Below are 27,376 nucleotides of genomic sequence, written 5' to 3'. Positions count from 1 at the left end.
CGGGATGTCGCTAAGCAACGGTTGCAAGGACTAATTAATATTCATGAGCTGAACCGTCACCGTAGTAGGATTCGTTAATTTCGAATAAGAAGGATGTGAAATAGACACAAATAAAGTTGTACATTTTGTTTATGTCCTAGTTTAGGAATACAGGCATTAACGTTATCTTAATATATATATATATATTTTAAAAAAAAATAATTATATGCCATACTCAGTCTCTTCCGTATCGCTCAAATAGACAAGCTGAAACATTCCTTGAACGTTTACAGGTTGTCTTGGAGATAAAAAAAAAAAAAAGCAGGACTTTGCGCTTTTATAGAGCGCTGAGCGCCACCTAACGTTTACAAACAACTTCTGCGTGCTTTTAAACTGCCACAGAGAGCTAGCAGTATTACGTTCATCGATTCATCTTTCTCATACGAATATTTTGATTCTTCGGAAATTACCATTTAATATAACTACATATTGATACTTAAATATTTGATTATTAGGATGCCAGGAGAAGTTGAAGAATTCGTGCATTAAAATGTTTATTTCAAATAAAATTAACAATATATTTTAAATCAGTGTATAAACAATCCATCGTGAATTTGTGAATCGTACACTTTTATTTATAATATTTTCACAGCCACCTCGGCATCTCCTCTCTGAACATGGATTCAGATCAGTCTGATTCAGTTGAATGAGAATCATTTGGTGAAAAGACTTTGAACCGCGAAGCTTTCTCAACGGGCATTGACCGGTTCACAGTCTGATTCACTGAGTCGACTCCCTCTAGTGTGCGACTCGCGGCTAACATGACTCGCTGCTGTGTGCGATTCACGGGGGAAAGATGGTCGCGAGCACCCGTGTACAGAAGCTCCTTAGACGTTATAAACTCGCGATCGCGGCCGGTTTAACGATTCTATTGATCCAGGGGCTGGTGGTATGGAGCCTGCGAAGTCTGGAGGAGGGAGAGGCGGAGGTAAGGCGCTGTTTCATGCGGGTAAATCTGTTTTCCGTGTCTCAGTTACGCCGTTTAAGCTGAAGGTTTATGTTAGCATGCTAAGCTAAGCTAAACCCTTCAGTCCAGTCTCATTAGTTGAACTGTAACTCCAGGAATAGCGACACCGAGTGTAAACAAGCACGTTTATTGCATTACCTGAAAAAGTCGTAGTGTATGAAAAACATATTTGCTGTTGCTATGGTCAAGTGTTGTGTAGGCGGTCATTTAGAGTGGTTTGTTTTGACCGGCGTCGGGTTTTAAATGACTGGACTGACTTCACCCATAACAACTCTATGGTTGTGGAGAAACTTAGTGAGATGTCTACGTAGGCAGCATTTTTGTTCATCTTAGTCTTAACCTAGAGGGCCACATACATAGAGCGCATTTTTAGGCGTCATGGTCTTAAATTCCAGTAAGCTGCCTTTCTACTCAGGATTTGTGGGCTTCAATGTATGAGACTCTCGTGAGCCTCCTACCTTTTAAACTGCTACCCTTTGGCCATCTGTAGGGCTAGTCTAAAGTGTCCTACCTAGACAGCACTTTTTTAACACCATAAGTCACTGACTTTGACTATGATTCCCAAAAATGCTGACTACACTCCTAAAAATAAGGGTCCCTAAAGGGTTGTTTCGCAGCGATGACAAGAACCATTTTTGGTTTCCCAATGAACCTTTAGTCAAACTGTTCTTTTTTTCCACAAAGAATCTTATATTTAATGGAAATATTCCATGGATGTTAAAGCTTCTTCATGGAACGATCAGTGCCGATAAAGCGGGGCTTGATTTTTGTCCATGTGGAATTGATTTGGATGGTTGTGGTTTGCTATTGGCTGATCTCATGTGAGTGACAGGTTGCCCCGCCCTCACGCCAGTAAACACATCATCAGGGACGAGAAGAGATGAAACTTATTCTGATTAAAAATGATGAGGCACATGAATTAAAAAAAAATTATTCGCATGGAAAAATCACTTAAGATAAATACTGCAATATTCTTTAAAAAAACAAGATTTGTCAATTTTGAGAATACGTAGATGTTCCTTACTGTGTTTTGATGTTGTCTAGTGAGGTCTAATAGCATTTTGGGGTCTTAAAACCTAGTGAACTAGCCTACCTTTCTAGTGACCTGACTAGGAACGTGCCTGTGTGACCCAAATTTGATTTTGTGCTTATTTGTGTGACTCAGGTCTGTTTTTATCATGACTGCGTAAATGGCACAAACCACATGATTGACAGGCCAGATGTTTTGCAATGCCACCTCAGTCTGAACAGTCAAATCGAAATTCATGCGACTTTTAAACATCTCTACTAGATCAACATTCATCACAATACTGCGCTCATGGGTGTCATTTCAAAGATTTTACATACCGGACGTTATCAAGAGAGTTGTGAAAGCTAGTCAGTGAAAGACAGTGATGTGTCGCAACTCATAAGTATTATAGTGACAGCTCTATACAAGCAAAACACGAGGGCTCGTAGCATAAATGTTTAAAACCACTGACCGTGATCTGACATTGGCCACATTCAGATCTTATAAATCGGAATTGAGCGCTAAGGCTCGCAGTGTGAACGTAGCCAAAGTTGTTGTCTTGGTAGGGAGCTTGCTTGGTTTTGAGACACAGCCGACAATTAAATCCGGCTGTTCATAGATTCGGTGTCCTCAGGCTCTATTAAAATTCACCCTTATAGATATTATTCTGAACAGTTTTCCATGCATATGAGATGGCGATGTCGAATTAATTCATACGATTCGGATATAAAAACATGATTTTTTTAGAAAAAAAGTAAGGGTAAAGGTCCACCCCTAAACCTAAATCTCAGTGGTGCAAAAGCAGATTGTACGACAGACATCGAGGTCACTTCCGTGATTTGGGGAAAGCCTGTAAAAGTCCTTTGCAAAACTCACAAGTGTAGGGAAAACCTAGTGAATTCAACACTCCATAGAAATTTATTTTTTCCGAAGTGTTGACAACTTAGTGTAAACTAATAATTGTTGCAAACTGGTACTACCAACAAAATACTAGTGCATTCCTGGAACTGGGCGTCGTTACACTACATCCTTATTCATCGCTTTCTGCCAGGACTTTTACGGGCTTTTCCCAAATCACGGAAGTGACGTCGATGTCCGGGTTAGCGGTAGCATAAGCCATCAGGCAAGTGTTATTTAAATAAACTCGTGATGTACTTACAAACCTTCCAATGCCTTGTTTTATGAGTACAGAACCTATTTGTACTACTGTAGAAGTTTGGTACCATTCTGGGCATTATTAGTTGGGTAATTTACGAGATACAGCCTTGGATCCGTTAGCGCCTGCACTCAGCCATCCGGCTGATATCTCTAAATAAGCTCTAACTTTAATAATGTTCGACCGAGGGGGAAAAAGCTTCTGGGGGGTGTTTGGCTCGAGATCATGGTGCAAAGGACCCTAGGTTGATTTTACTCCGAACCATCCCTTTAAATGAATCATGTGTGACCGTTTTGCTGCTCTCGGATGACTGCAGCTAATAATGTGGTGTAGTGTTTAAACATCCAAGCGGATCAAACCCCAGCAGGCGGGATTCAGGAATGATAATCATTGTGCTCTTGATCAAAACACAACCTCAGGTTAGTCCAGGATGACTGATCCTGTAATAAATTAACTGTAACTGTAAGTAAACTTTAAGGAATCCTGCATAGCTAATTAGTAAATGTTTAACTGTCTGCTGTTCAAGGGCTCTGGAGTAATATGGGAATACATTTGGGAAAGGACTGGAGGTTACGAGTTGTGACGAGTATCAGGAATGTGCTGGGTGTCGTGTCTGGATTCCTGCTCCATCTGCACTTCACTGTCCACCTGCAGTCGAATAGATTCCCTAGAACGTGATCAATGAATGTATTGAGCAAAAAAGTTCTTCTGTAGTCAAAAGTAAACTGAGGGTACGTTTACACGACAATGATCCGCTTAAAACGGAGAAGTTTTTCCTTTGAGTTTTCCGTGTGCAGAAACGATCCCCATTCACACGGATCCGAGAAAACGACTAAAAATGCTGTATTCTGCTGCCAGGCCATTAGATGGCGATGAAACACTATAGACTGAACACGTAATATGCATGTGCATGACGTCATCATCTTCGAGATTCGCTTTTTTGTTGTTTACATGGAGACCGTTTTCAAAAACTTGCACTTTGAAACCCCTTTTCAAAAGTTTGCGTTTTCAGGCACCCAAAACGCCGTTGTCATGTAAACGAGCGGCCAAAACGCATTCAAAGTTTTATGTTTTTAGTTGAAAACGGTGTCGTGTAAGCAGCCCCTCAGTATGCAGGTTTTTCAGAAAAAGTATTCCATCGTTCACATGTTTGGGATCAGTAAGACCTTTAATGATTTTGAACGTCTCGTCTGCTCACCAAGGCTGCATTTATTTGATCAAAAAGTACAGTAAAAACAGTAACTGCTTTCTATTTTAATATGCTGGCAAAGCTTAACTTTCCAAGTCTTCAGTGTCACATGATCCTTCAGAAATCACTCTGATATGCTGATTTGCTGTAAAGTACATGAGTGACTTGTTTCTTCACATTGAGTTGACAGTTTGAACATTCTTGTTGGCTATAAGGTCATATGATATTCAATCGCACATTAAATTGTTTTAACATTAAATAAAGCACATCATTAGGTACGATTATCAGTCATACGTTGTGACTTTGCAGAATAGAAACCGTTTCTTAAAATGAATCATCGTGTTTCGCTGTCCCCGCTGGTTAGGACAAAAACCCCTGATTAACAAGGAAAAGATATCTTTACCAGAAAGATACCATCTGGTTAGATACATTTTAATCAGGGTTCTTTGATGAATAGGAAGTTTTACTGTCACTTTTGATCCACTTAATGTGTCTTAAGACACTGAATAAAAGTAGAATTACTTAAAAAAAAAAAATAAAAAAAATATGACCCCAAATTTTTGAACAGTAGTTTGTATAGGTTAAACATTAAATGTCCTTTACTGATAGTACTGACTTCTATTTTTATAATTTCATCCATTTTAGCGACTAGATAACATCTCAATATATTGAGAAGACCAATAACGGGCCACGTTGAGATGCTTACATGTGCACAAGGCTAGGAAATTTGGTTTAAAGATGTGTCTGAGATGACAGTGGACTGTATGAATGGAGTGCTGCCCCCCTGAGAAGCTCCCAAAGTTTCTGTCATGGGATGTTTCACATGTTTGCGAGAATGCTTTGCTGCAGCCTTTCTCCTAATTGGCCCTCATGGGAATGCAACCTACCATGTGTCTCTTTCACAATATTGCTTTCCTGTAGTGGGCCTGGAGGTGCTGGACACCTACTGCAGATATTACAGCACGAATCAGTATTCTCTGACTCATTCAGGAACAATGCTTGTTTGATTGATAAAGAAGTATGATGTGCCATTCAGCCCCAAGATGTAGGAATCAGCCTGCAAAATGTAATGCTCAAAACCCAAACTATACTTCAGTTTTGAAGTGAACGTTTACTGACGCGGTACTACCGGTTCTGTAGAAAGAAAGGCTTTTATGTTTTTCAATTTAAGTATTGATTTGGTACCAAAGTGCAAGAGCTGAATCACGATTTTTTTGTTTCAAACAGAGTTTGTGATTCTCCCACGATTCTGAACGGACAACTAAACAAAATAACATTTAATTTACTAGAGGCTCTGACAGTGTTAACTGCTACAGTCTATTTAAAATGTTTAATTAATCTGAATTAATTATTTTTAAAAAACAGGTTAAATGAATGATTCAATGACTTACTTATTAATACTTGTTTCTGGATGAATCAGCGTTTTTTAAATAAATCTCTTGAATTAATGATTCAATGACAATCACGTGTTGCCCCCTACTGGTGTAACGATGTAATCGATACAATCGTTATTTGAAGCGCCATGCTACTTTCAAAAGGTGATTTGCTCTATTTTGATCACTACCGTAGACAGTGTTTATTTCTGAACTATAAACTTAGGCTATATCCCAGTGCTTCTGTGATAATATGAATATTTGTAACAGAAATAACGATATGTGTGGTTGAAAAGACTGTTTGTGAAGCCGTTTCATGACAACTGCTCTCTCTGGCTCAGTGGCAGCGCCAACACTGATTTGAATGAGTGCAAGAGTAATGCCAGAGTAATGATGAATGTGTCAGAAAAAATAGCAAGGAGACATTTTAATCAGCCTATTTATTACTAAACTACTGTTTTCTGAGTCAGTGTTGGCTGCAAAGGTGAAGTTGACGATGCTGACTCGCCATCTCTGCAGTATAGTGGAGAAATGCAACTTTCATATGGATTACATAAGCAGAGAGTATTTGTTTTCGATTAGTAGACATTTCAAGCTTTCTATAGATATATTTCTCGTGTCTTGTGAGGCAAGTATACACTGAGGAGTTTCGCTTCGTTTATGTGACGCGTTGCTGTTCAGGGAGACCGAGACGGCAGAAAGTGCATCTTGTTTGTTTTCTTTATTTTACAAAAGCACGTTTTGTTGATATTGCGAGTGTACACAAATAAAAGTAGACCCTTTACAGTTTGGAATGACTTATCTGTATGACTAAAAATGACATATTATATATTATAGCCTATATAAAAATTTATATTTTTAGTACTTTAGCTTCTTTCCACACTCGATGCGCCTAATAATAGTGCACATTTAATATAGGTTAACGTTAAAGCGAGCAGCCACCATGTAAAGTTGCTTCTACTTGCATGTTTCAATTGATGAGCCATATTTGAGGTCGATGGATGATAGGCGAATACCACAAGAACCTGGCGCTAAGTTGCTCACGGACTGCATGATTTCGCCACTTCCTGTAGAATTTTTATTTTTTTTCCTGCAACTAACCGACTAATAAAATCTTGGCTGACTAACGTTTAGTCTACTATTAGGGGGCAGCCCTAGTTGCATGCATACATTACGTGCATACTATGTTAATAATCTGTAACGCGCACTGTACGCCTAGCGCATGTGTAAAACATTAAGTACTTTAGACTTTCCAGAATTAGGTTTTATAGGCACATTTGCCATGTTTTCTTTGAACAGGAGGTGCAAAATAGCCCGTTTTTAAAATAAACATCGGTGGCATTGTTGGGGAATGTTACGTTTTTTTGTTACTCTCTTAAAAATGAACTAATTCACCAACTGTCACTGAAAGACTTATTGCCGCTTTGTTAGCAAATTGCTGTTTGTGTGAACGTAGTGACCATTATCACGCTGAAATCCCCTCTGAATGACTCTATATTCAGCCCTTTTACAGCACCACCGCTAAAAAGTAATGAAGAACCTTTACGCACTAGCCGACTAACTGATTGTTTGATGACGAGTCAACCATCCTAACTGATCCCTACACAAGAAGTTCTCCTTATTCTCCAACTACAGCACATCCACAGGCTTCTTTGACCTCTGTCTCTCTCTGTGGTGAGTCTCAGTGTGATGAAAGAGGCCATTGAGTATGCAGCCTTTGGTCTCTAAGACTGGAAGAATCAAATACTGCGGGTCATGTGATGTTGCTGTGACCTGTGCTGCTTAAAGCAAGTTAACGATTCTGGGTCTGATTCAGATTTCTCTTTAACAGGCCATCTTAAGGACTCCTTTAACAATTCTAATAGTACTTTAGAGAAATATTTCTTATAATTTTCATTGCATTTACAACCCTTTAGACTGTTGCCAAATGATGATCATTTCAGATTTCAGCAAAACGGGTTATTACAATCTGAAATAAAGACTTCAATGATAAATCCAATCCAACATATGGCCATGGTTGTGTATTAAATGCAAATGCTAAACAAATAAAAATGCATTCATTAATTAATTTTCTAATTTACTGTCTTATGAACAACTAGTCAACAACTTCACTGATTTAACTGTCTGACCCTTTTGCTTGATTTGCAAGTCATTTGCTTCTAGGCTCTGAATAAGATCTATTTCTTTGCTCCAAGCTCTATACTTAACATGTGGGCTGCACCCAGTGTAGGCGCATTTGACAACGACTCAAACATTCCTGTTATGTGGGTTCATTTTAAGGTTAAAAGTAAACTCTGGTGAGAGGCAGTGTGCGGACAGCTGTCATCTGACTGTTAGCTATACATAACACAAGCTTTATTCCAACATTGCTAATCTAACAGCCCAATATTCTACACGGCACATGCATATATTGGTAAAATCGTCAATTACAATTAGGCCTATATTACATTATTTTTATAGTACTTTTCTAAAATTGAATGCATTATATTAATATCATGCATATTTAAAATGTCATCCATCCATACATGCATACATTCAGTCATAACAAAAATTATTCAGATACCAGATTTAATTTTTGATATTTTTTTACTAGTGGGTGCAGGACACAATAGTTCATTGACATAAGCGAGGATAGCAAAATAAAGTAAACTGTGACATTGCACCCAACAATTCATCATACAGTGACTACCAGTCAAATTTATACAAATTTGGTACCAAAAATGATTCAGACACTTTGACCTGACCATGTTTTTCTTAAGTGTTCTTTCTTTAATTGCTAATGCGACATTTTTACACCACAGACTGAACAAAATGAAGCATTGCTTGGTAATTGTTTGACCTAAATTGGTATTATCTAATTGTGTACTAAAATTTAACAGCTGACAGATATTCAACCGAATTCATTTGTGAGACAGTCTAACAGAAGGATGGACAAAACCAGTAAAAATATCAACTGATGAGTTCTTGTCATAATGTATTACCATTTTCTAAACTATAGCGAATAAACAGTGAAAATGTGAGAAATGTTGAAGGTGTCTGAATAAATGGTTTGACTGTACATACATATACAAACATAATTGATATACTGAGTTTAAGGATTCATTTCCCTTAGCTGACTGCATTGTATTCTGGGATCACCTTCACGAAGAACACATACTGTGCTGCGGTCCTTGTGAAGCAGCTTTCAGCTTTGGTAATAAGTCTATGCTAACTCATGTTTTGAAACAAAGCTGTTGGTTCACTTTGAAACGACTGAGCTTAAAAGTCCAAACCATTCCAGATAATGAGGCCCACTGGTGCTGTATTGTCTGACTCTGGTCTAGGGCTGCTGGCCCACAATCCATTGTTTTTTGTTTAGTTTTGTGTGGGCAGCAGATGTGTGGCATAGACCCAGCCTTGCTGTGTAATGATCCAATAGCAGGAAGTGGTAGGAATTGCTTGCGATTTCTCTTTCTCCCACTACATACTTCCAGCACCACATTGGCATGTCATGCGTGGTTGTGGTTTGCTTTTTTTCTTCACACCGGACTAGATTGTTTTAGTTTGTTTGCCTATGTTCCTCTTTTTGCAACATCGGAAGCTAGTGATCGACCAATATAATTTTTTTGATGGCTGATATAAAACTGACATTTAAATAAATAACAATTTTGTGAATATTTGCTAGATGTCTGAGGTCCTCCTCTTGGGTCCTCCTTTCCAGCGCTGGAGAGACCCAACCGGGAAGGCCTGAAAATAGTACATGTAGAAGTGTTGTTCATTGTTAGTTAAAGTTAACTAATGTTAACAAATGAAACCTTATTGTAAAGTGTTACCAATTTCTTTTTTTTCTTTTTTTTTTAAACATGGTCTTGGCAGGTTTTGTGAGATTCAGCCTTGCACCCCTGTAGATGCTGTTGTGATAATGGCACTGAGTGTTTTTTCTGCGTTGGCCGAGCTGTGAGTCACTATCCTCATTATGAATCTCTGCTTCCTCTTCCCGCCACTAAACGATGCTAAAAATAACCACGACTAGAGACAGGGAAACGACGAACGGGAAATAAAGCAAACACGTTGTGTCTCTGTGCTCCCTGAAACGTCAGCAAGTTTGTTCTCGGAGAGTAAAACATCCTAAAACAGATTTGATCCTGTTTTCTCTCTTGCGCAGATGTGGAGGGATTTGGTATCACATCTCTGATTTGTTTCCTTCTCAGCGGAAGCACAGGCGGTCGAAGTTGCCCGACCACAATGGGCAGGAGCAGAAAATGGACCATGTGGCCTTTGACAGGCAAAATGCCCTGTCCGGGGCGAACCACGTCCAGTGGAGGCAGCGTCAGGATCGGCCCGCCGTGACCACCATCATCAGGCGGGTGGCTAGACGGAGAAGCAAGCCCTCACTGAAGGACAAGAGCCTTGGCGGGCTGGAAGATAGAGTGGTTGTTGAAAAAGTTGCTCATTACGATCCCTCAAGCAGCCGTAACTTTAGCGAGAGTCAGCGAGGGGAAATGTCCAAAATCCATCTAGTGGCACCCGGAGAGCCTGGCAGCGTCGAGGGTGCTCCTCAAGTCCCGAGCAGTGACTTTGTGCCCAAATGTGAGATCTCGGGCAAGGACGCCCTGTCTGCCCTCCAACGTGCTGGTTCACGACAGTGCCGACAGGAGATCGCCAACATCATCTGCCAGCACCAAGCAGGACTGCTCATGCCTCAGTCTCTGCCTCAGTTTTGCCCACAGCATGGTAACTGCACTCTTTCATCCGTCATGTACATCCAGCCATGTCTGAAAGTCAATGGAATAGTTCACTTCAAAATGAAAATTCTGTCATCATATACTCACCCTTATGTTGTTTAAAACCTGTATGAGTTTCTTTATTTCTGCTGAATACAAAAGAAGATATTTTGATGGACAGTTGATGGACCCCATTGACTTCCAGTGTAGGAAAGAATAAAATACTATGGAAGTCAATGGGGTCCATCAACTGTTTGGTTACCGACATTCTTCAAAATATCTTCTTCTGTGTTCAGCAGAAGAAAGAAACTCATACAGGTTTGAAACAACTTGAGGGTGAGTAAATGATGACAGAATTTTCATTTTGAAGTGAACTATTCCTTTAATTGGCATGTAATACAGTGCTGAACCTTCTTAAAGTGGATAATGACTTTCTTCTAGAGCTGCTGTACAGCCAAAACAATCGTTGTTGCATTAATTCCCTGTTATCATTGTAAATCTGCTTTGAAAAAGCGCTATATATATAAAGGTGGGTTGACTTGACTTGACATGTATAGTTTGTTTGTTTTCTCTCTGTCCATCTTCAGTGATCTCCAGTGCCATCCAGCATGCAGATTTTTCTGACACTGACCTTTCCAAGGTGGAGAACCCGGTCAGGGTGGTTTTCGTGCTGGTGGTTCATGGACGAGCAGTCCGACAGTTGAAACGTCTCCTAAAAGCCATCTATCACAAAGACCACTTTTACTACATCCATGTGGATAAGGTAAGTTAGAAGAACCCAACAGGAATTTTCACAAATTGAAATGGTATGAAAACAAAATTTTGCTCAGAATTTATATGCATCTAAGAACAGCCTCATGAACCATAAATACAATTTTCAAAAAAGGGTCTCGGTTTGAGTTGGACATGACGAAAGTAACGATTTGCGGTTCATTGAGTAAAGCTGCAGGCACATTTACTGCTGTTCTGCAAAATTCTATAGAAATCCACACTATTGGGAGTTCTGCGTGAGGGCGAAAGATTTTTCCCACACAAATTTCACAACGTTTTAAAGTTGATCACGCGGTTTCGCCACGTTGACCGTTAGAAAGCTGCTTGGTTTGAGAGTGACTTCTGTGTGAGCTGCGCTTCATACATCGCTACACTTTTACCTTTTTTGCATGCTAAATTTAGCTGAAGTTTTGCTAATGTGAATGCACCTTAAAGGGTCATGAAACCCAAAAACAAATTTTTTGAGATGTGAACAGAAATGTACAGAATGCACATCACTGAAAATTCTTATAAATTTGATCAATGAGTGAAAATTGGTTATTTTTGCGTTTTCCCAAGCAATTCCGTTCTTCCTTGTTGAAAAGCAAAGGCGAAGCAACGTCACGGAATGTCAGGTAGGAGTGTGTGATTGGTTGCGGGCGCGATTCTACGTCACCTGGCCCTCGAGCGACTCTCTGCATTTATTCATGAGAAAGAGCTTGTTCAATCCAATCACTGCGCTGTATTAAGCATGAAATCGCATTACAGCGGAGAATTCAAAAACATGCGGCACACGTATGAGAGCGGTTTCTGCGCGGAACGCCGTGATGCGAGTTTAACAACGCTCACAACGCGGATCATATAGTTTATATACGGACCGGAGCGAGTGCGTTTTTGTGGACCTATTTCATATAGTCTAGGTCACTAAACATGAAACAGCACCGGGTTTCATGACACTTAAAGTCAAGAACAACTGTAATTTATTGTCATTTTAAATGTTTCTTTTTTTCTATGCAGTTGTCTGTAAATTTAAACAATATTTTAACATTTTAAAATGGTTGGAGCCTGTATGTTATAGACCTTAGGATGAAAGTGAGGCTGTGAGGGATACACTTATCGTGTTTTCAATGGCATCTGCTGTAAAAACTTTATAAAGCTCCAGATCACTTATTTTGCACAGCTCATGTTGTCTAGGTTTTTTTGTCTATAGAAATTTCTCTGAAAGATTTTTTTGCAGTTTCGTCAGCAGAACAATCCAAAAGCACATTAAATAACAGTACATTCAACTGAAGAGAATCATGTCTTTCCCTCACAGCCTCGCTTTCATTCCCATTAAAACTGAAAATGGCGCTGATGTGAATAAGGTCTATTGTGAAGTAACGCCAATTAAAGAGAGGTTGTGTAATCATTTATATATATAAAATGTAACAATAGTGTAATTATTTCACACAAAAGCTATTTTAAATTAGCATTGGTTTCCGTTTTTGGCTCTGCAGGTCCACACTTTTTGGTTGCTTTTTGATTTTGATGCATTACTAGTTTCAGACTAACTGCAAACCACACCAGAGTTCAAACAGTCAGGAGTTCAGAAAGCCACTGTGACCTCAAAACAACCGAACTCAGACATCAACTGGGTATGTCTCTGTTCCATGCCAAAAGCTTTAGTGCCCTTAAAGACAGCCCTGTGGGATTGATTCTTGATTGAAACTTGAGTGTTACAGACACTCGGTGGCCGTCAGCTCGCATGCTGGAGAACAAAGGTGTGTGTGTAGAGCTGAGGTTTGTCAGAACTTGTGGTAAACCAGGTCCTTTTACTGGAGGAATACTTCTCACACCTTGATACGATTTGGCACAGCATCTGCTCTGTCTCTTCCTCTCTACATGCCTGTCTCGTTTCATTCTAGCGTTTCATTTGAAGTTATTTCAGGTTTTAGCCTCTTAAAAGTAAAGTTCTTCAGAGCTAAACTAAACTCCTGGCAAGAAATCTTCCCTCACCCAGCAGAGGAAGCACTGAAACTAAAACTGCACTGCTGCAGTAACATGATTGCTGAACAATTTTCATCATATACTAGGGATGTTAACGATTAATCGATTAATTGTCGATAATACATTAACATTTAAAAATGAAGCGAGCTCGCCGGACATATGTTTGGGACCATTTTACAGCTGTAGCCTAGTTACACCTTCATCATGACTATAAGTTTGCGTGTGCATTCGCAGCCTTTTGTTTTGTGCAAATGTAAGTTGTAATATTGCGTTTATTCGCCTATCTATATCTGATTTATTTCATATAGGATGCATTTGGTTCAGAATTAATGCTGTAGCAAAGCGTGCCGGTGATCATCTTTAGCGCATGCAGCTCGAACAGCAATGCACGACTAATAATAACTATGACTGGGACTGTCATAATACATAACATTATAAAGGGAACAATATTGTAATAAAACATTGTGAATTCTTTGGGTTTAGTTGCCGTGTTAACATGAGTTACTGTACACATTCTGAATAGCACACATCTGAGGCGCGTTGGTGACGCGTTGTATTAGTCGTTATATTTGATAATTAAATGAGTAATTGAATAAATGATCAATCACATCGACTCATTTTTCGATCCTACTAGCCCTTTATTTAGATTTAAAAACCCTTCTCATTCATTTGGTGAGGAACATGGCGTTCGTTTTGAGTAGCATTTGCACTCCCTGTCATGCTGTTGGCCATATGCCTAATATTGCAGTATTAGGCTAACGATTAATTGATCGTTAATTTAAACGATGATCGATCATGGGAATTTGTGTAAATTGACATCCCTATCATGCACTCATCTTCAAGATCATTGACTATCATTGAAGACTGTTATATTGTCCCTTACAGCGTTCAAACTACATGCATCGGGAAGTGCTTGAGATGGCGGAGCTGTACCCCAACGTGAGAGCCACGCCCTGGCGCATGGTCACCATCTGGGGCGGGGCCAGTCTGCTGAAGGCCTACCTGCGCAGCATGCATGATCTGCTGTCCATGTTGGACTGGAAGTGGGACTTCTTCATCAACCTCAGTGCCACCGACTTCCCCACCAGGTCAGCATTGCCTTAGGTCCGGGGTGCCCAATCCTGTTCCTGGAGATCTACCTTCCTGCAAAGCTCAGCTCCAACCCTGATCAAACACAGCTGAACCAGCTAATTAAGATCTTCTGGAGCACTTGATAATTAGAGACAGGTGTTAGATCAGGGGTAGATCTGAACTTTGCAGGTAGGTCATGACAACTCTAATTGGGGCATGCAATGTACATATGCTTGATTTTGGCAAATGAGATCTACTATGCTGCAGCTGATCAAATACGAGGATTTGTTCAGCTTAGTTAAAATAACGTGTAATAAGGAAACATGCTGCTGTAAGAAAATTAGAGAAGACCCCTAGCAGATCTATACAGGTGGAGCTGGGGAGGAGGAGGGTAAAACAAGAGTTTTCATATCACGCTGCTGGACGCCGGCTAGAGAATGGTATTAAATTAATATGTGGATTAGGACGTACATCTGATTGGCTACGTCAATGGGTTTAGAAGAGCCAATCAGTGCTCGGATAGAGTTTCATGACTGAACTAAGGGAAAAACCTACATGAACTAGTTGACCACACTAATTGACTAGTCCAGGATTTCCCAAACATTTTTGTCAGCTGAACCCCTTTGATGTAAAATTAGTAGTAAGTTAAGATTTTAATAATTTAATGACGGATATTCGGATATTCATGGTTCTCTAATGATGGTTTATGGTCACGTGACATGCAAGTAAACAGATAAAATATTTAATCTTTTTTTTTTAAATCATTTTATTTACATTTTTAAATAAAATTATAGCAAATTTAATTTTAATTAAATTTAAATTTAATTAAAATTAATTTAATTAAATTTCAAATTAAATTTAATTAAATTTAATTAAATTTAAAATTAATAGTTTTAACTCAATTATAAGTGAAGACAGAAATAGATTACTGTTGTAATTTAGAATTGCACGACAAGCTACAGGTTACAATACTCATATTTAAGTTTTAAATTCTTCCCTTTTAAAAGTTCAAACCCTCAAGCTGTAAACATTAAAAATCGAGCTTTTATTTCGGCGGATACTGCTGAAGTGCTGTAAACTTCTGTCCTCAAATGTTCGGAATAATGTGAATGTGTAAATAAAGAGAAACCAGCACACATTGTGTTCCCTTATGCACATCCAGAGATGCAGTTTGATGAGAATCAGCATTTGATGTGAATAAAGCGGCTCTGAGATCACCGCATCATGAGCTGCACGCGTGTAAATGAACACAGTGCCGCACTTCACTCTAAAACATGCTGCGCAACAGATAACATACTTATTTAAATTGCTGCTTTTGATTTGGTAATTGCACTAAGCTATATTAGAAAAGGAACAGGATTTATTGATGCAAATAAAACCTATTTATTTGTTGCAATTTTGCATTTGATTTTATTAATTATTAGCTTTTCATCAACTCATGAACTCCCCCACGAACCCCAGTTTTGGAAACCAAATTGGATGAAGCTATTCCAAAAGATAAAGAAGACGATGTCTTCAGTGCTGTCTTCCCAGAGAGGGCAATCCCAGAATTCATTGCAATAAACTCAGTGAAATTTTTTTTTTAGATAAATTGATGATTTGACTGATTTGAGAGATGCGTATCGAGGAGCCTTCTCGTGAGTTTATGTCAGAGCCGTTCTCATTGTGTGCAAGCTTGATGTTGCTGGCAAATCTGTCTCTCTTTCTGTAATCTGTTTCGGGAGGATTTCTGCAACACATCAGAGCCTTATAATTTCACAATCCTTCCAGCTGTTGATGCTTTTTTCTTTTTTTAAAGTGAGCTAAATAAGCCAAATCTGTGTTTGTGGCCCGATGCACATGTAGACGTTGATACCGACCAAAATCCTGTCAGCAGCAGCTAATTCCTTCCAGATGATGACTTCACCCACGCCACCCTGCAGTCAGCGCTGGGCTTCTGACATAATCCCTCGTTTTTATCTCTTCTCTCCTCTCTCACTATCGGTTTCAAACAGGACCAACGATGAGCTTGTGGCTTTTCTCTCCCAGAACCGTGACAAGAACTTCCTGAAGTCTCACGGCAGAGAGAACGCAAGGTAAGCTCGTTTTTCGATTCAGCTCTGAGGTTACTCCAGGTAAGGTTAGCAGTTCTGATATACTGTCCACATCTAGTGAGGCTCTAAAATGGGAAGGGATATGTGAATTTAAAAGATTTGGGATCATAGTTATGAATACATTCGTTGAATCAAATTTACCAACTCTTGCACTGATTTTGCTGTTGAATTTTAAGTCAGAATCCTTATTGACAATATCGATTTCTTGATTTTTAAAGCCTGAAACAAAGCACAATGCCTGCCATGAGCTTTGTTACTTTTAATATGAAACGATGAACCGATCATCTCATCTCCTCTTTAGTACTAGTTACAGCATTAAATAAACATGGATGAACATCAGAAGGTATGGTAAAAGAAACATTACAACTAACTGAAATAAATCCTGTCACATGTAATCGCACAATCAGTGTTTCAACCGTCAATAAAACCGCTTGTAAACAATGCCACGTAACGTCACATTTACATCAGAAAAGCCATTCAGTGACCATAAACTTCGATAGTCAGCTAGAAAAATAAACTTTAGAGAGCAGAATTTTACTAAATATATGCACTATATTCCATATTTATTAGTTTTACTTAACCTATTAGTGGTGTCTTCATTATTTAAATATATGTTTGAATAAATGTCTTAAAAACAAATGATTACAGCCATCATTTAAATGTTTATATTTCATTTAATTTTCATTTCTGAAATGTAATTTCTGTCCATCACTACTGAAAATTCAGTTTTCCATCACAGCAGGAATAAATAACATTATAAAATGGCTTAAAATAGAAATCAGTTATTTGCCCAATTCTTAAAAATGTGATCTTTGTTTTCATGCAGTTGAAGAAAATAAAAGCACTACATTTGATTTATATACTTACTCATTTATTTACAAGTGGTATAATGAAGTAATAACTTAATACACATTGACTACACATGTTCAAAAATACAAAATGTTTTAATCATGAATATCAAAGTTTTATTTTTTTGTAAAAGTCTGCACTAACCTTTAAATACTTACTGATCCTTTACACACTAGTATACAAGGGTCCTCTGTGACATTAATTTCCTGTTTGTTTGTTTGTTTGTGTGTTGGTTTTATGACACTGAATTTGGTCAGAATAAAAAAAGCAATCAAATAGCTATGAAATAGAAATGCTAATAAAAGTCTGCACCGAACTACTTTATAGCGTTGTTTATTTCTTTTACTCACGAATTTCAGCCTTTTAATGAGACTCCTGTTGTCATTCATTATGATTTCTAGATATTTATACAGTCTTGACACTTTTGACACGCCTCACTTGCATAATAATGCAGCTGTGACAGTATTTGCTCACATCAGTCATCATCCTGCCCTCTCCTGTCACGCAGGTTCATTAAGAAGCAGGGTTTGGACCGCCTGTTCCACGAATGTGACAACCACATGTGGCGTCTGGGCGAGCGCAGCATCCCTGAGGGGCTGGAGGTGTCAGGAGGCTCGGACTGGTTCTCCATCACGCGGAAGTTTGTGGAGTATGTGGTGAACTCGCAGGACGAGCTGGTGACGGGGCTCAAGCAGTTTTACACCTACGCTCTACTGCCTGCTGAGGTACTGCCTTTTGGACACTTTTAGTACATAGTAAAAAGAAATTATGCATAAAGAAAATGAAGACTATTTTAGGACTATTAATATGTCAGAAAATAAGTCATTTACATAAAAATAAAGAATAAAACTTTAAGGCAAGACACCCCAGGTGAACAGGGTAAAAAATATAACACATATATATCACTATACTTACACAGTTAATTGATTTCATTGATAATTGCAAACATTTTTTGTATTACAAGTTTTCTGAAATGTTATGTTTAAATATGCAAATGAGGTGTTATCTAATTAAATATGCACTAATTTGCATACATTTCTTAGAACAAAAATCTGAACATTGGATGAAGTCAGGTTCACATAGGTTTGAATTATATTAGAGTCAAAGATTTTTACAGAGGGGATTTTGGATATCTCTATTTTTTTTAGGAATAAAATGTATAAAATCAGGAATATTATATTTTAACAAACCCCTCTGTAAAAACCTTAAAACTGTTAAGTTTGGTACATGTAAGTGCTACTGAAGTGGAGATTTCTGGCTCAATGTAGGAGGAAAAACTCATTTTGAGAAAACGGCCTTTAAAGATATACTGTAATTAAAAACGATAGTTAAATGTTTTCTTTCCACTATTCTGAAAAAACACTTTATGTAAAGCCAAAAAGCCCAAAATCTCAAAATTGATGGATGCATGAAAAACACTTTTTTTATGCCTGCAGTGTCTCGCCTTAAAGGTACAGTGCCATTTTTCTTCAAAAAATGGTGAAATGACCCCTTTAAAGAAGCATGTTGTATAATATCCTGCACATCTGGCCACTGTTATTGTGTATTAAATCTGAATCATAAATTCATAAGACTGTTGATGTGACACTCCATGTTAGTTTATTTAATTTAATTGGTACAGCAGTGAGCAGTAAACATTAAGCGCTGTGTCCCTGAGGGTATATTATATCATTCCTCTCTGTCTGGTTTTCAGTCCTTCTTTCACACAGTGCTGGGAAACAGCCACATGTGTGATACTTTGGTTGACAATAACCTGCGTGTGACCAACTGGAACCGGAAGTTGGGCTGCAAGTGCCAGTATAAGCACATAGTGGACTGGTGTGGCTGTTCACCCAATGACTTCAAACCCTCAGACCTCATCAGAATACAGGTCTGTGAACTCATAAATATATATCAAGTCAGTATTTAAAGGATCACAGTGGGTCTCGTTCACTAAGCACATGTACACGCGAACTTGTGTGTGAAATCTGCGTACAAATGTTTTCATGATTCGTGAAATGAAATGTTTTCCTTGATAACATACTCTGGGTGGCCTTATAACCATGTTAAGATGATATTTTATCATAAATGTATTGCAGTCAAGGCTCTACGCTTACATTTCTTTATAGAAGCACAGTCCTCTTTTGTAGGGACATTTTTTATGACCTTATTAAATGTCATCTTTTATGTCAAATTCTTAAATTTATATTTATTTATATATCAAATTATTTGTAATATAGAAATATTACGTTTAAATTAATTGAAACGATACTTTAAACATTTAACGTAAAACCACCAGTAGGTGGCAACAAGTCACTGAAGCGTTGACTCAACCGATTCATTCAAAAACGCAAATTCGTTCATCAAAACACCACTGTGTGCTTGCTTCGAGATGCTTAGAACTTATTTCATTGATGAAATTGAGCGAAATCAGACAATAATGTGCCTAAAATGTCACTTAAAGTGTAACTTTGTCGATTTTGAACCTGCTCCGTATTGACAGTGTTGATAGTATATGTAAATGAACAATGTTTACTCGTTCTCCGTGTTACCTGGACCGATAAATTCATGTTTATTTGGCAGCAAAAGACTTTTGACAGCTCCAGGGCTTTTGAGAAAACTACAGATTATTAGATTATTATCCTGCCCACATACAGTTGGATTGACATTGTCATTAACAAAACAGTTATTGTAAGAGAAGATTTATCACTGAAAATTTTTATAGTATACATCTCTTTAAACAGTGTTATGGTAAAAGTGGAAAACTGTGGCACTGTGGTACGAGATGGCGTTTTGCTTTAGAGGGTTGGGCGGAACTAGGGCTGTGATATATACTCACCTCAATTAAATACATTTTGAAATAAAATAATAATAATAAACGAGGCTCAAACATCCATTTTGTAACAGACATGCATGTTTATTTGAGCACTTCCGTCAATGAAACAACACACTAAAGCCTGTAAAGCATTGAAATAAATATCAGTAAATAATATTAACTTAAATAATATAATAAAGTTAAATATTTATAACATTTGTTTTCCACACAAAATATAGCCGTGATATAGCCTAAGCCTACCGCTCTGCGCTTTGAGAGGGATCAGGGATGTGGGACACGAGCAGGAAAGAGACCACCTCTTTTCTAATATCTTCATGTTTTCTACTTGTAAAAAGTCTGAAGAGCTTATTTTATCTTCCACAAGGCAAGACATTTAAGCTATGTTTGATTTTGCGCTGCCAGAGAAAGCGAAACTAAAATCAGATACATATATATTTCAGATATACAGCAGGCTAATGATAGGTCTTTAATCTGTGTCTGTATAAAAAGGAGTTTTTGTGGTTTTGAGGATGGATCCTCAAGCTGTGAGATCGTCTTTAGAAAATGACTTGTTTGCTGAGAGTGACGGAAGGCTGGAAAGGAAAGGTTTTGCTGAAAGCCCTTATATGGAGATTGTTTTGGGTGAGTTTTATACAAATTGCTAACCTCTGGCACATGGTCGCTTATTTAGAAAACTCTAAATTTATTATTAGAACGAATTTAAGAACAAATTCATTTGTTAGTGTGCATGTGTTGTGAATTAGGGAAAAGAGAAGTTTTTTGTGAGAAGTTACAAATTATCCACACAATTATTAGTGAACGAGACCCAGCGTCTTACTTAGAAATTGTCCTTACATTTGGCACCAATTCAACCCCACACTTTTTTCCCCCACAACAGCAACTAACGCGGCCTACGTTCTTCGCCCGTAAGTTTGAGTCCACTGTGAATCAAGAGGCTATTGAGATCCTGGACAATCATCTGTATGGGCAGTACCCGCCAGGCACGGTGGCACTGAAAGCATACTGGGAGAGCCTGTTCGAACAGGCTGATGGGGTCTCATCCCTCAATGATGTGGCCCTCACGGCGTACTCCTCCTTCTTTAGACTGGGCCTCCATAGGCCAGAGACCACTCAAAGCAGTTCTGAGGCCTGCAGGTGACAGTCCAATCCAATTCAATCCGTCCATTTCAGTCAATTCCAATTCAGTCCAGTCCCATCCCAGTCCAGTCCCATCGCAGTCCAGTCCCATCCCAGTCCAGTCCCATTCAATTCCAGTCCAGTTCAGTCCCATCCCAGTTCAGTCCCATGCAATTCCAGTCCCATCCCAGTTCAGTCCCATGCAATTCCAGTCCCATCCCATTCCCATTCCAGTCCAGTTCAGTCACATCCCAGCTCAGTCCTATGCAATCCCAGTCCCATCCCATTCCAGTCCCATCCCATCCCAGTCCCTTCCTAGTCCAGTCCAGTCCCATCCCAGTCCAGTCCCATCCCAGTCCAGTCCCATCCAATTCAATTCCAGTCCCATCCAATTCCAGTTCCATCCCATCCCAGTCCCTTCCTAGTCCAGTCCAGTCCCATTCCATTCTAGTCAAGTCCCATTCCAGTCCAGTTCAGTCCCATCCAATCCAATTCCATTCCACATCCATCCATCCATCCATCCATCCATCTAATGGGTTTTTTTTTTTACCCACAGGTTTGAACCCATTGGCTACCCCATCTCGGTGCACCTGTATTTTTATGACGACCGATTCCAGGGTTACCTGGTCAGGCAGGAGGTGCAGAATGGGGTGACCAGGTCCCGTGAGATGCTGGAGGTGTGGGCTGTTCCTCAAGCAACACTGCAGCTGGAACACAACCTTCATGAGTTTGAGCGCCTCAAACACCTTGAGGTGAGAGGAACAGGGATACGCAGTGTACAGGATTTTCCACACTTCAAAGCGATAGATAATTTCTTCTGCATTGTGGCACACTGTAGTGAAACGGGTTATCGAAAAAGAAACAAAGGGGTGTTGATTGGATTGAGGCAGATCTGAATGTGAGCTTGTGGTCAGTTTTAAGAAAGGAGCGGGTTTAAGCGGACGAAATGATTGGAGAAGTCCTGCATATGTTACCAGAGAGAAGTCTGTCGTTTTTTTACTGAAGATCCAGTTCTGACATTTTGATTAAATATTACAAGGTCAAAAAAATTAAATAATGAAACTGATTGATGGATGAATAATTCACGATAAGATCAATAACATGCATTTAGAAAATAGAGTGAATGTCCATTTCATGCCAATTTTGCCAAAGTCAACATGAGAGACCATTCGCAACTCATTCTGTAACTCTCTAACATTCTTTAATTTATTGTGTAGGTCTTATATTTCACTGTATTTTTTTGTTCATGCTGTTTTGTACTAGGTTGGAACTGAGTGGGATCCAAAGGAGCGGATCTTCCGTAACTTTGGGGGTGTAATGGGACCTCTAGATGAGCCGGTGGCAGTTCAGAAGTGGGCTCGTGGGCCCAACCTGACAGCCACTATTGTGTGGATTGATCCAGCACAAATAGTAGCAGCCTCCTATGACATCAGCATAGACATTGAGGCAGAGTTCACGCAATACAAGCCGCCCCTGCAGCGCCCCCTCAGGCCTGGAGTGTGGACGGTGCGTGTGCTGCGGTTGTGGGAGCGTGTGGCAGAAGCTCGCTTTCTGGTCATGCCTTTGGCCTTCAAGGGACGTGAGCCCCTGCGCACAGGTGAGAGAGACATTAATGTGAAATATTATTACCTTTTAAAACTAGGGCTGCACGATTAATTGTAATTTACATGAAATCGCACTTAAATCGATTTGGCTTATCGTGATAATGGAATCGCAAAGGCTGCAATTATTATTTTATTTTTTTATGCACAGCTTGCCAGTGACGTACGGCTCTATGATCAGCAGTAAATGCTGCTCCATCTGCAACTTTTACCCATATTCACTTTTAAAATAATCGCAGCCTTTGTCAAATCGCGTGCGGTTTCATTGCTAATAATTGTGCAGCCCTATTTAAAACAAGTGGTTTTTTTACTGTATTTTACTTGCATCAAATATTTTGAACCTACTTGGTAACAATGACTGTTGTTGGTTCCTCTATATATATATTTACATTTTAATCATTTAGCAGAAGCTTTTATCCAAAGCGACTTAAAAATGAGGAGAGCAAAAGAAGCAAGCAAACTAACAATAGGGCAACATTATGAAAGTGCCGTGACCAGTCCCCAGTTAGACCAGCGCTGCACACATAGCAAGTTTGCTGTTGTTTTTAATAGATATAGGATAGTAAGTGTTAGTATTAATGGGTCAGGTGTTGCTGAAAGAGATGAGTCTTCAGTCGTTTCTTGAAAATGGCTACGGACCCAGCAGCTCGGGTTGAGTTAGACTGGTCATTCCACCAGCCGGGAACAGACTCGGGGTAAAGGTCAGTGAAAGTGATTCTGTGCCTCTTTGAGATGATGGCACCACAAGATGTCGTTCACTTGCAGAACGCAAGCTTCTGGATGGCACGTAGGTCTGGAGTAATGAGTTAAAATATAGGGGAGCAGAGCCAGTGGTTGTTCTGTAGGCAAACATCAGTGCCTTGAATTTGATGCGAGCGGCAACTGGCAACCAGTGCAATTTTGTGAGGAGAGGAGTGACGTGTGCTCTCTTCGGCTTGTTAAAGACCACTCTTGCTGCAGCATTCTGGATCAGTTGCAGAGGTTTGCCAGTGCAAGCTGCCAAGAGAGCATTACAATAGTCCTCAGGGTTTTTTCAGGCTCAAAACGAGGCGGAGGTGGTAAAAAAGATCTTGATCATGGCTAAAGAAAACACTTTTCACAAGCACATATTTTAGGTATTTTAACAATAAGGTAATTAGATTGTTATTTTGAGGACACTATCATATACTGTGTTTCCCACAGGATTTTGTGAAACTGTGGTGGGTGGACCATGTTCCTGCTATGGGGGTCCGGGCGCAAGAGAAGATGCTCTAGGAATGTTTTCTTTGATTGCTTTTCCCTGAAGAGAGATGCGTTGTTGATAACGAAAGTAAAAGTGATGCACGTTCGTTGCATTTTACCGTGAAATGAGAGTTCCGTGTCTTACATTAATGATTTATATCTCATCGACCCGCGACCAACCCACAATTAATTTATTTTTTATTACTTGGCCCGTTTGAGCCGCAGATTATCTGCAGTATCCGCGCATCACTATCTAACTTGGAGAAGGGACACAGGTCGGGACCCCGCAACAGAACCGTGTCAGTGGAAAAGGGAGCATGTGACTGTAGTCGATAGTTTTGTTGATAGCCGGAGGCGGCATGCCTTGTAATTCTCTATGCTAAGATAAGGGCTTGGACAAGGAGTTGTGTAACATGCTCTGATAGGAAGAGCCTGATCCTCCTAATGTTGTATATCTTGAGTATGATCAAGGTTATTGCTTCCTGTTTTATTCTGAATGCAAATAAATCTTCATATACTTATCTCTCCCTTCCATTCCCTTCCCTTCAGAAGACCATGGCTGGGTACATGCGGGTCCTCCAGGTAACGTGTACTTGGAGCAAAGCTTCCAGCAGCTCGCCCACGTGTTGAAGCTGCCGCCCAGCGAGCCCGCCCTGCAGGAGGCGCAGAAGAAGACCTCGCTGGTGGGGAAGCCGCTGGAAGCCTGGGTGGACAGCTCTGTGGGGGCTTTCTGGGTCACTGGAGATATTTGCTCTGAGCAGACCTCCTCCTGTCCCTCCATTGGACTCTGCACCAAGACCTCTTGGAGCTCCTTGTCTCCTGACCCCAAATCAGAACTGGGGCCAGTCAAAAGTGGCGGTCGTATTAGGTAGCCTTACAAGCTTGAATAAATGGAGCAGAGCGGCGAAGGACCTGAAGAACAGTCCGGAAGAGTGATGTTTACGACTCGTGGTCTTTGAGACCATCCCATTACTAGTTGAGGGCACCTCCTATCGAGGGTTTGAAACTGGTCGAGGGTGAATTTATGAGAGAAAACGTTTAAATTTGCACAAAAAGACTGCCAGACGTGGATATGTACGAGTCTTGCTTTTATAAATCAATGTTCAGATGTCACCTAAATACGTTGTTACAAGGTTCGGAGTCTTAGCACATAGTTTACGGTGTGGGTTTATGAAACAAAGACCCAAATCTCAACAATTTTACATTTTTATTCTTTGTTAAAAGAAAAATGAAAAAAACTGTGCACATTATTTTACTCTGTAAAACAGTGGCCAAAATTCTTATTTGAAGCTGTTGGAGGCAGGTTGCTGGAAACCTCTGGCTGTATTGCTATGCTTATTTTGAAGCATTAATATCAAAACTTCAGAAGCAAATTGAAGAAGTGCACTTTACTGTAAAGCAGAGCTCCCTTCTGATTGGCTGAATCTCAGCAGAGGAGGTGGAGCTTGTAGGATCATCATGAATTTCTGCCAATGGATCGATGCGATTGCTCACTTAACATGTTTCAGATGCAGCGTTGCATGGAATTATTGTATACAGCAACAAAATGAACACTAACGAAAGCCGTCTGTCAGGAAACAAGAATCTGAGTTTTGTAATACTGTGACTTTGTCTTTATGTTGAATGTCCTTTGAGTTGAAAAACACCTCACCTGGAGGACTTGCTTCGTCTGTTACTGCAAAGTTTGCTCAGCCGCACACAGATTGCAAAGTACGAAGATGTGGATATAAATATTCGAGACTGCCTGAACTGACCCTGCTGAACATCAGTCTGATCTGTCACTCACTGGTCTTGTTACAGTATTTCACACTTAATTCTGGTCTTTCACCAGTTTGGTTCTCAACTACGCATAATTTTTCACTCTATTCTACAATTGGTGTAGAACAGCACAAGAGCTGGAGACTTTGTACCCCTTTTTTTAATGGAATATTTCAGCCAAAAATGACATTCATCCTTATGTCAATCCATATGACTTTCTTGTGGAACACAAAAGAAGACCTTAAAAATAATGTTTGCATTGTTTAATGAACAAAAAATGACTCGTGTGCAATATTTCAAGTTATTTGCTGAAAATCTCTCCTTACTCCATATCATATCTGCATTTGCACTTGTACATATTCAAAGCTACTGCATTACGTTTAGTTACGTGACGCGAGAAACAATGGCGTTTGGTGTCATTGGATGGAAACCCAGCAAAATTTGACCTTTTTAAGCACATTTTTTTTAAATGCAAGTTTCCATCAACTTTCAGACGCCACCCATTTTCATTGAGGTTTTCAAAATTTGCATTAAAATGGTTTAATGGTTTTGAACCTGCACAAAAGCAAGGTTTAATTTATAATTAAATATAAAAGCCATTTATAATTTCACCCAAAAATGAAAATGCTGTCAATATTTACTCGCCTTCATGTCATTTCAAACCATAAGACCTTCGTTCATCTTTGAAACACAAGCGAACAGTTTTAAAGAGACCCTATTATGCCCTTTTTTGGGAACTACTAGAAAAGGTTTTCATGCTTGAATGTTCAAAAAACACATTTTTTCTCATATTCTCCATTGTTGCAGCACCTCTCTTCCCAGTCTGTCAGTAACGCGCTGTTTAGTTCCTGTCTCTATGAAGCCCCTCCTTCTGAAAACACTGTGCTCTGATTGGTCATCTGGATCAGTGTGTTCAGTTGTGATTGGTCAACCGCTTTGAGCATGTTTGAGAAATGTCCCGCCCCTTACCATAACCACGAGTTTTAACACACTACTAACTAACTCAACCAGGCCCCGCCCCTTTATTTTGCGTGTATGCCTTGGGTGGGAATTATTTAAATGAGGAATATTTTGAGACGAGTTCGTTCAAGACTACAATGGAGGCGTTTCAGGGAGTTCAGAAACAGTGACACTGATATAGAGAGTTACTCCCGCTGGAGGGACTTTACAGACCTTTTTCATACTCAAACAGCAACATTACACACTAAAGAAAGAGCATAATAGGTCCTCTTTAATGAAACTTTCAAGGTTTCTGTTCTTTCATTGAAGGTTCATTCAACCAAAATCAAAACCACTTCTACATAGATCGTTCACAAGAGGAGTGCGTTCTTACATACTGATTTCTTTTAGCTCTGGTATTCAGGAATCTCACACTTGAGCACGATCTTGAAAAATAAATGAAGACCTAAAGCTTCTGGGACAGTATCGTGAGGAGGTCATGACTCTCTCATGAACGCGCATCAGAGATCTATGGGGGAAGTAAAGATATTCGCATTATAAAATTGGGATTAAACCACTGGAGTCACTTTTGCGACTTTTTTTTTAAGTGTGTGAAAATTTTGGTTGAATGGACTTTTTAATGGAGGTTTCATCAAACATATCTTCATCTGTGTTTCAAAGATGAATGAAAATCTTAGGAACAACACAGCTATATGAAAGATTTGAAATACAGTGCACGAG

At 39.4% G+C, this 27,376-nt stretch overlaps 1 protein-coding gene across 2 annotated transcripts; it reads left to right on the top strand.

Annotated features, from left to right (window-relative positions):
• Positions 1 to 816: 816 nt before the first annotated feature.
• xylt2 (xylosyltransferase II) lies at positions 817 to 27,228 on the top strand. Of its 2 annotated transcripts, none has more exons than XM_084127455.1 (11): positions 817 to 967; positions 9,924 to 10,446; positions 11,024 to 11,199; positions 14,058 to 14,260; positions 16,238 to 16,318; positions 17,694 to 17,910; positions 18,879 to 19,055; positions 20,878 to 21,134; positions 21,673 to 21,868; positions 22,380 to 22,713; positions 24,488 to 27,228. In XM_084127455.1, the coding sequence occupies exons 1-11, from the start codon at positions 836 to 838 to the stop codon at positions 24,808 to 24,810; spliced, it is 2,619 nt and encodes an 872-aa protein (XP_083983581.1). In that variant the 5' UTR covers positions 817 to 835; the 3' UTR covers positions 24,811 to 27,228. The 2 variants fall into 2 exon arrangements, with proteins under 2 accessions (XP_083983581.1, XP_083983582.1); XM_084127456.1 differs by having other exon boundaries at positions 822 to 967; positions 24,491 to 27,228.
• The last annotated feature ends 148 nt before the right edge of the window (positions 27,229 to 27,376 follow it).

The sequence above is a fragment of the Abramis brama genome (genome assembly GCF_963993115.1).
Source record: "Abramis brama genome assembly, chromosome: 1".
Taxonomy (NCBI): domain Eukaryota; kingdom Metazoa; phylum Chordata; class Actinopteri; order Cypriniformes; family Leuciscidae; genus Abramis; species Abramis brama.
The sequence above is the reverse complement of the archived record's forward strand: the minus strand, read 5'-3'. Positions and strand labels throughout refer to the sequence as shown.